This window comes from Antechinus flavipes, chromosome 6, assembly GCF_016432865.1.
Source record: "Antechinus flavipes isolate AdamAnt ecotype Samford, QLD, Australia chromosome 6, AdamAnt_v2, whole genome shotgun sequence".
In the NCBI taxonomy this organism is placed as follows: domain Eukaryota; kingdom Metazoa; phylum Chordata; class Mammalia; order Dasyuromorphia; family Dasyuridae; genus Antechinus; species Antechinus flavipes.
In genome coordinates, this window is record NC_067403.1 from 248,502,777 (window position 1) to 248,512,876 (window position 10,100).

General features: G+C 34.6%; 1 protein-coding gene across 1 annotated transcript; it reads right to left on the reverse strand.

The window, feature by feature from the left end:
* Positions 1–977: 977 nt before the first annotated feature.
* Positions 978–1,922, reverse strand: LOC127540212 (olfactory receptor 5B12-like). Its single transcript, XM_051964820.1, has one exon. The coding sequence runs from the start codon at positions 1,920–1,922 to the stop codon at positions 978–980; it is 945 nt and encodes a 314-aa protein (XP_051820780.1).
* Positions 1,923–10,100: the final 8,178 nt, after the last annotated feature.

The window sequence follows — 10,100 nt, forward strand, 5'->3', positions numbered from 1 at the left end:
TTTTATTATTAAATAACAAGTAAATAAATCAAGTAGTATAAGGTTAGGCATGGACCATTTAATTAACCAATTAATGCCTCTGCAGGTATTCATGCCTGAAATTATGAATGTAATTGCATTCTGTAATTTTATTCCAATATTGTAAGTGGGTCTTAGTAAGTATATCCCCAAATATTTTATAGATTCTCTAGCTGTTTTTTAACAGTCTTTAAACTGGATTCATTGATACTGGATTTCATTGATAATATACAAAAAGATTGATAATTTATGTTTTTAATATCTTACTACTTTGATGATGATTTCTATGATTCCTTGAATAGACAGCCAATAAACTTTATTAAGTTTTTATTATGAAAAGTCCCATCTGTGACTATGTGATCATATGTAATTAATTCAAACACTCAGTTCTACCACACATCTCTCTAAAAATGAATGTTAGGTGGACATCAGTAGAGGGAGTTGCTATCCTGGGAATTTTATACACATCTACCTCTCTCCCCATTTGGCACTATCCTTCAAATGCAAAAGCTTGGGGAAATTAATAGCTCACTTTTTTACTGGACTTTTCAGCAAAACATTGAGATCAATAATACAGTGAAAGTCACCCCAAGGCACCTCCCCCCATTTAATTAGCAGTAGCTTATCCAGGAACAAATGGAAAGTGAATGGCAGCTCTATTAAAGCTGATATGTTGAAAACATCACTTTTTTTTGCTGTTTAGGAAGGTTTTAAAAACTATTGTAGAAAAATGAATTGACACAAATTCAGAAGTATATTCAAACTAGACTTGAGGTGTAAAACATTCAGATTCCCTAAATTTCTAAAACTAATATAGATCATAGTATATGATACTAAAAGCCAATAAGGGGAAATGTTTTCCAGTGATCCAGGGATAATAAAAAGTTTGTCAACCAAGGAAAGAAGGTACATTAAATATCATAGAGTGGAAGGAAAAGCTTGAGTAGTTTTCTCTTTATTTAAAAAGAAATACCTAATGAAGGCTTTGTCTTGTCAATGATTTTCCTTAAAGCACTGCTGACTTCCTTATTTCTCAGACTATAGACCAGAGGATTCAACATGGGGATGACCATGGTGTAGAACACTGAAGCCATTTTGTCGATGTCCAGGGAATGCTTGGAACTAGGTTGTAAGTACATGAACATCACTGTCCCATAGAATATAGACACAGCTGTGAGATGGGAAGCACAGGTAGAGAATGCTTTCTGGCGTCCTTCAGCTGAACGCATCCTCAAAATGGCAATGAAAATGAAAAAGTAAGATTTCAGAATGAAAAAAAGGTCAAAGGATACAGTGAATCCTACAGCAAAGAAGATGACTACTTCATGGATATAGGACATAGAGCGGGAAAGGACCAAAAGGGCTGGAATATCACAGAAAAAGTGATGGATTATGTTAGAATCACAAAAGTAGAGGCTGAAGGTATTTCCTGTGTGAATGGAAGAAAAAATAAAACCACAGATATGGCAGCTAATGGCCAGGCTAGCACACACACAGGATGTCATAGTGGTGGTATAATGGAGGGGCTTACATACAGCCACCTGGCGATCATAGGCCATAACAGCCAGGAGATAACTTTCAATTGTGGCAAAGTATGCAAAGAAGTACATCTGTGTAGCACACCCACTATAGGAGATAGTTTTGTCCCCTGGGAGGAATCCAGCCATCACTTTAGGAGTAATAGTTGAAGAGTAACCCAAATCTACCAGAGAGAGATTGCTGAGGAAAAAGTACATGGGTGTGTGAAGACGAGAGTCCCCCAATATCAGAATTATTAATCCCAGGTTCCCCACCACAGTGATGAGGTAGATGATAGTGAATATTATGAAGAGGGGAACCTGAAGCTCTGGGGTATCTGTTAATCCCACAAGGATGAACTCCTTCACTTCTGAACAATTCTCCATAAATGTCTTCAAGAGATTTGGAGGATTAACCTGGAACAAGAAAAACAAAAAAACACAAAATGTATCATGATATCGATCATTCTTTTATGAGAATTATAGAATCACATTTTGTGTAATATTAAACTTCAATATTGTGTCACAAAAAAGATATTTCTTAATGTCTGATAAATTAACATCATACTAATGTTACAATTATAATTTTTTCAACCCACATAAGTTCCCTTATACTCATTAAGATCATTACTGGGAAGGGAGCAGAGCCAAGATTGCAGAGAGGACACACACTTTTTTTTTTTTATCTTCTCCCGTGACCTTCAGTTAATTACCAAATGCAGCCTCTGAATTAGTCCTGGACTGGCAGAATCCTACCAGCAGAAAATAATTTTAAAGATAGCCAGAAAGGATCTGTTTCAATTGGGCATGGAGGGAGGAGGCCAGGCACAAACAAGTTGAGCATGGAAGCCAAAGCACACTTTGCAGACCTGGGGTGGGTGTGGACTTTGTGGGATGGTGTAGAATCTACCTGCAGAGAATATAGGGGGAGGATTCTGCAGCAGTGTTGGTTACTCTTCCCTGGTTGCAAGCTAGTACATGAGCAGAGAAGTTATAAAACAACCAACACAAACACAAAAGGTAAAAAGTGAGCCCCAAAATGCCGAAGTCTCACAGGACCTGGCCATGCCCACCCAACACTGGGAGTGAGTCAGCAGAGGCTCAACACAGCCGCTGCTGCTGTCACTTGTAGAGGAAGCTCAGAAAACTTCCCTTGCCCTGAAAGCAGACCCAAACCTTTTTTTTTTTTAATGAGTAAAAAGGGGAAAAGAACCCTGAAGATAGTTTTTATGGTGAAAAGGAAGAAGAGATTTCAAACTCTAAGGAGACTAAAAGCAGATTGTCTCCAGATAAAGCCACCAAGGGTGATATAAATTAGTCCCCACACAAAGCTCTCTTAGAAGAAAATTTAAAAGATCTTAAAGGAGAGCTAGAAGGAAAATGGGGAAAGGAAATGAAAACTTTGCAAGAAGGTTTGGAAAAGGCATACAACTGATTAAAAATAGATTTGACAAAATGGAAAAAGAAAACAACTCCATGAAAAACACAATTTGTGAAATGGAAAAAGTAAATAACTCCCAGGAAAAAGAATTTGGGAACCACAAAAAGAAAATAACTCCTTAAAAAACATCATTTGTGAAATGGAAAAAAATTCCATAGAACAAAATAACTCATTTGAAAACTCATTTGGACAAACAAAAAAGAAGTAAAAAAATGAAGAAAATAATTCACTAAAAATCAGAACTGAACAAATGGAAATGAATGACTCGATGAGACATCAAGAATCAGTCAAGCAAAACCAAAAAAAAAAAAAAAAAAAAAAAAAAAGAAAGAAAGAAAGAAAGAAAGAAAGAAAGAAAAAAAAAAGAACAAGAACAAGAAAAAAATAGAAAAAATGTAAAATCCCTAATTGGGAAAACAAGTGGCCTGGAAAATAGATCTAGGAGAGGTAATTTAAGGATTATTGGACTCTCTGAAAACCATGATGAAAAAAAGAGCCTAGACATTATTTTTCAGGAAATTATCAAAAAGAAATGCCCTGATATCATAAAAACAGAAGGTAAAATAGCCATTAAAAGCATTGACCAAACACCTCTGAAAGAGACTCCAAAATTAAAACTCCAAGGACTATTGTGGCTAAATTTCAGAACAATTGGACCAAAGAAAAAAAAAATTACAAGCAGCTAGGAAAAAAAAAAATTCAAATCCTGAGGAGCCACAATCACCCAGGATCTAGCCGTTTACACCTTAAAGGATCAGAGGGTCTGGAATCTGATATTCCTAAAGGCAAAGGAATTTGGAATGTAGCCAATAATAAACTACTCTGCTAAACTAAAAATTTTCTTCCAGGGAAGACAATGGGCATTCAATGAAACAGGTGAATTCCATATATTTCTGATGAAAAGACCAGAACTAAAAAAAAAAAATTGACCTCCAAATATTGGACTCAAGAGGCAAAAAGGCAAAAAGAACTCTTGAGAACTGTAATTCTGTTATATGTATACCCATTTCTTTGAGTATACATAGAGAGTGCATGTATAATTTGATTTTGCTATTATAAAAAAGAACTAAAGGTGAAAAGGAGATTGTACCAGAAAAGGGGAAAAGTGGAGGGAAAATGAGGGAAATTACAGCTCACAAAGAGACAAAGGAAGCCTATTATATTTGAGAGAAAGTTGGAAGGGGAATGAACATTGTGTGAATCTTACTCTCAACAGATTTGGCTCAAAGAGAAAGTATTAGACATATTTGGTTTTCAAAGAACCTTCTCTCACCTTACTGAAAAATGGGAGGAGAAAAGTGAAAAGAGAAGGGGTAGGCTAAATAGAAGGGTAAACAGAAATAGAAGGGGAAAGGTATAAGAAATGGGGAGGAATTCTAAAGGGGGAAGGATTCTAAAAGGAGAGGGCTGCTTGAGGCAAGTGGTGCTCATAAGTTAAATATTGTGGAGGAGAGAAAGGGGAAAAGGAAAGAGAAAAATATAATCTGAGCATAATAAAATCACAGAAAATACTGAATTAGTAATTTTGACCATAAATGAGAATGGGATGAACTCTGCCATAAAGCAGAAGTGGATAGCAGACTCGATTAAAAGCCAGAATCCTACAATATGTTGTTTACAAGAAGCACATTTAAAAGTGATACATACAGAGTAAAGGTAAAAGGCTGGAGCAGAATCTATTATGCTTCAGGTGAAGTAAAAAAAAAACAAAACAAAATCAGGGGTAGCCATCCTGATCTCAGATCAAGCAAAAGCAAAATTTGATATAATTAAAAAAGATAAGGAAAGAAACTATCTTCCTAAAGGGTCCCATGGATAATGAAGCACTATCAGTACTAAATATATATGCACCATTAGGAAATTCCTAAATGAGAAGTTAAGAGATCTGCAAGAAGAAATAGACAGCAAAACTATAATAGTGGGAGATTTCAACTTTGATCTCTCAGAAACAGATAAATCAAACCACAAAATAAATAAGAAAGAAGTCAAAGAGATAAACAGAATACTAGAAAAGTTAGATATGATAGATCTTTGGCGAAAACTGAATGGAGACAGAAAAGAGTATATTTTCTTCTCAGCAGTTCATGGAACCTATACAAAAATTGACTATATGTTAGGACATAAAGACCTCAAAATTAAATGCAGAAAGGCAGAAATAGTAAATCCATTTTTTCAGATCATGATGCAATAAAAAGGATATTCAATAAAAAGCCAGAGGGAAATAAAATAAAAAGTAATTGGAAACTAAATAATCTCATTGTAAAGAACGAATGGATAAAACAGCAAATCATAGACACAATTAATAATTTCATCCAAGAGAATGACAATACTGAGACACCATAGCAAAATATGTGGGATGTGGTAATAAGGGGAAATTTTATGTCTCTAGATGCTTACTTGGATAAAATAGAGAAAGAGAAGGTCAATAAATTGGGCTTCCAATTTAAAAATCTAGAAAACGACCAAATTAAAAACACCTAATTAAATACCAAACTTGAAATTCTAAAAATAATAAGAGAGATTAATAAAATTGAAAGTTAAAAAAAACTATTGCATTAATAAATAAAACCAAGAGTTGGTTTTATGAAACAAAAAACAACAAAATAGATAAACCTTTATTAAATTTGATTAGAAAAAGGAAAGAGGAAAATCAAATTGTTAGTCTTAAAAATGAAAAGGGAGAACTTTCCACCAAGGAAGAGGAAATTAAAGCAATAATTAGGAATTAATTTGCCCAAGATCATTACTGGGAGGCAGAACCAAGATTATGAATTAAAGGTGGGGACTCTAATTTTTCCACCAAACCATTCTAAATTCATTTAAATATTGATTCTAAACAAATTTTAGAGTGGGAACACACAAAAAGATGGACTAGAACATTTTCCAGTCAAAAACAACTTATTAGTTTAACAGGAAAAGTCTGTGGCACCAGAGTGGGAGTCCAGCAGAGTCCTGGCACAGGCCCATACCAGCACAGCCCTGGCCCCAGCTCCAGGTCTGGCCCCAGGCCTAGCAAAGCAGGAATGGGTTATGGGTCTCTGAATCAGTGACAATGCTGGTGATTACTAGATATTTCCACCCAGGGACACCAAAGATGACTTCGAAGGTTGACAGGAAAGGTTTGTTAGCAGGGTGAAAGGCTCTTAGAAAACCAGGAAAGCTGGACTGGGCATGAGTGGCAGTTTCCAGAAGTCTTAGGTCACAGAAAGTCTCTTTACTAGTACTGATGAAGGACTCTGCTGCTTTACCATACTAGACCTTACAGCCACAAAGGAGTGGGTACACTCCTCACAATTCCACAGCAGAAAAGAATTGTGGTGGTCAAGTCCCTAGAAGAATCTCTGTAAACAGTCTAGGACAGTGCACCCTCCACCCTAGAAACAAAATCATACTTTAACAAAGAGTTAAAAGTTACTGTGGTGACAAGGAAGATCAAAACACATATCTCAGAATAAGATAACAAAATCAAAGTTCCTGCATTCAAAACCTTATAAGAATTAATCTCAGGCCATGCAAGAGCTCAAACGAGATTTGAGAATCAAGAGAAAAATAGAGGAAAAATTGAAAAAAAGTATTGAGATGGTGCCAAATAAAATATAAAAAACTACTGAGAAGAATGTCTTAAAAAGCAAGATTGGCCAAATGGGAAAGGAGGTACAAAACTCACTGAGGAAAGAAGGATCTTAAAAATTACAATCGATCAAATGGAAGCTAAAGACATTATGAGAAATCAAGACACAATAAAACAAAACCAAAAGAATGGAAAGATAGATAACAATGTGAAAGATCTCATGGGAAAAACAAGTGATCTAGAAAATACATCCAGGAGAAATAATTTAAATATTTTTGGTCTACATGGAAACCATAATAAAAAAGAACCAAGACATTGTCTTTTAAGAAATTATCAAGGAAAATTGTCCTGGTATTCAAGAACCAGAGGGCTAAATAGAAACTGAAAGAATACACTGATTATCTCCTGAAAAAAAATTCCAACATAAAAACTTCCAGGAATATATGCCCAAATTCTGCAATGCCCAGTTCAAGGAAAAAAAGTATTGCAAGCATCCAAAAATAAACAATTGAAGTATAGTGGAGCCACATCAGGATAACACAAGATTTAGCAGCTTCCACAATAAAGGATTAGAAGGCTTGGAATATGACATTCTGCTAAGCAGTACAAATAATATTACAACCAAGAATCACCTCCCCAGAAAAATTAAGCACAATCCTTCAGAGGAAAAGAGGACTTTTAAGTATTTATGATGAAAAGATCAGAGATTAAAAAGAAATTGAATTTCAAATACAGGCCTCAGGAGAAACATAAACAAGTAATCAGGAAAGGGATGTTAAGAGACTTAATAAATTTTTTCTGTTAACATTCCTACATAGGAAGATGATATTTGTAATTCATTAGAACTTTTTCATTATTATGGAAGTTAGGGGAGTACATATAGACTGAAGGCTCAGGTATGAGTTGAATATGAAAAGGTAATATCTAGAAAAATATAATTAAGGGGTGAAAGAAAAATGTACTAGGAGAATGGGAAAGGGAAATGTGCGATGATATGAATGAACTGTCTTAAAAGAGCCAAGGAAAAGATTTTACAATAAAGGGGATAAGGAGAAAGGGAAGGGAAGGGCATGAATCTCACTCTCCTAAGAATTAGGCAAAGAGGTCATAATAGAGATCTATTTTATCCTGCAGAAAAATAGGAAGGGAAGGAGATATGGGAAAGGAAAGGGAATATTGGAGCATGGGGTGGTCAGGAGTAAAACACTTTTGATAAGGATCAGGATAAAAAGAAAAAGAGAATAAAATAAATGGGAGGGGATAATACAGTTAGCAATATTAACTGGGATAAGAAATTTGAAGCAAGTTTCTATGACAAAGGCTTCATGTATAAGGAACTAAGGAAAAATGTATTTCAAAAAATGAGTCATTTGATTGATTGATGATCAAAAGATCTAAACTATATCTAAAGGATTATATAATCATGCATATCCATTGACCTAAGAACACCACTATGTGTATGAATCCCAAAAGAGATTAAAAAAAATAAAGGACTTATATGTACAAAAACATTTATAGTAGCTCTTTTCTTAGGGCAAAGAATAGGACATTGAGGCTATGTCTATCAACTGGGGAATGACTGGATAAATTGTACTTTGATTGTGATGGAATACTATTGCTCTATAAGAAATTTTGAACAGGATGCTCTCAGAAAATCTTGTAGGTCATCCATAACCTCAAGCTAAATGAAATATGCTTTGTACAAAGTAATAGGAATGTTATGGGATGATCAGCTGTAAATGACTTTGCTATTCTAAGCAATACAATGATCCCCAATTACTGTGATGGACTTAGGATGAAAAATGCTATTTAAGCCCAGAGAAAGAAATGATTGTTTCTGAATACAAATCAAAGCATACTTTTAATTTTATTTTTCTTGAAGGATTTTTTTTTTGGGTAAATCTATGTTTTCTTTCACAAAATGACTTCTATGTAAATATTTTGCATTCTTAAAAGGGTAGACATTTGGAGGAAGAAAGAGAATCTGGAGCTCAAAATTTTAAAAGCAAATGTAACAAATGTTTTATGTGTAGATAAAGAAAGTAAAAACCTTAAAGGGAGGGAAAATCATTATTTAAAAAAATCCCAGCCTCCACAACTTCCAGGACCTCATTTTTTTTCTTTTCTTTACTTCTCATCAGTAGTAGTATTGAATTGATCATTCTTACAACTTCATGACCCAGAACTCTGAAATTTCTATCTTTCCATTACATATTATGCTCCACTTGTCCTCTTCCCAGATATACCTTTTATCATAAATATTCGTTTCTGCACCCTTACCACTTTTTCCAAGTTTATTTCCTTTACTTTGGCCTCTTTTTTTCCCTTCACAGGAATCACCTGGGAGTGATTACTTCAATGAGGCTCCCTCAGCTGCCCAAGAAATCCTAGTTCCCTTGGCCTTTTACCAGGTAGTCTAAACCAGTATTATGCTTACCACATAACTTTAATGGATCCACGATGTATGGGGATTCCCAAGGCCCATAATGCTGCTGATAGTTTTTTTTTTTTATTTTAAAAAATTCTTGTTATCTTATTATTTGCAGCCACTCTGAGTCAAAGGAATAAATTTATTCTTCTACAAGTAACTCTATCACAATTTCCTGTACCACTCTTTTTCCCTTGAATCAACAGAAAGAAATGTCATCTCTCAGATACCTTCTTTTCTCTACAACACACACCAAACCCCTTTTAATTATTCCCTCTTCCCTCCTTCTTTGTCTCTATTTTAGAGAAAGTGGTAGGTCTTCTTAATGCCAAGGTTTAATCTCTCTGTGTATGCTCTCATCTTTCTCATCCTATCTCCTCTAAAAGTATAAAGAGATAGCATTTAGGGAAGTTAGGGAATTGATTTACTAATATTACCACATTTGAAACTTACTACAAACATGTGGTATAAGTGCTATACTCATTTTATGAATGAGAAAACAGAAATAAAGATAACAGACTTCTCATGGATCACCTAGTGAGTATCTGAGGCCCAATTTGAACTCGTCCCTCTAACTCAATGTCCTATATATCTCCACTTGAAAGCCTATAAGAACTTATTCCATTCAGCATTGTTTTAGTTCATGTTTCCCTCATATATAATTTCTCACTCTATGTTTTCTAAAATAATGCCCTGATTGTGCCAGCTTAAAAAAAAGAATCACCATTTTAAAAATTTGTCTCCCACAAAATTACAACTTGATAACCTTAAAATATCCATTTACTAGAACTTTCTGATGTTCAGTGATGTTCATGGGATTTCTATTTCTAAGATAAAATATGAATTCTTTCTGTTTTACATTTAAAAACTTCCAAAAGCTCTCTCCATCTTATCTTTCCAGAATAATTTCACATTGCTCCTTCTCTCCTGTGTGCCACAAATCAGGATAATAGATCTATATCCATTTCTCTATCCTTCTCCTATCTATGTCCTTTTATATGTATCTGTAGATAAGTAGTCAGGAAGAAAGGAAGGCAGGCGAAAGGGAAGCAGGAAAGCCAGAAAGAAGGTAGGAAGAAAGATATCTTGAGATTTACTGATTAGATTTCTTTCTTAATGACCATG

Coding starts and splice junctions, on each gene's coding strand:
- LOC127540212 (XM_051964820.1), bottom strand. CDS start 1,922: ATGGAGAATTGTTCAGAAGTGAAGGAGTTCATCCTTGTGGGATTAACA.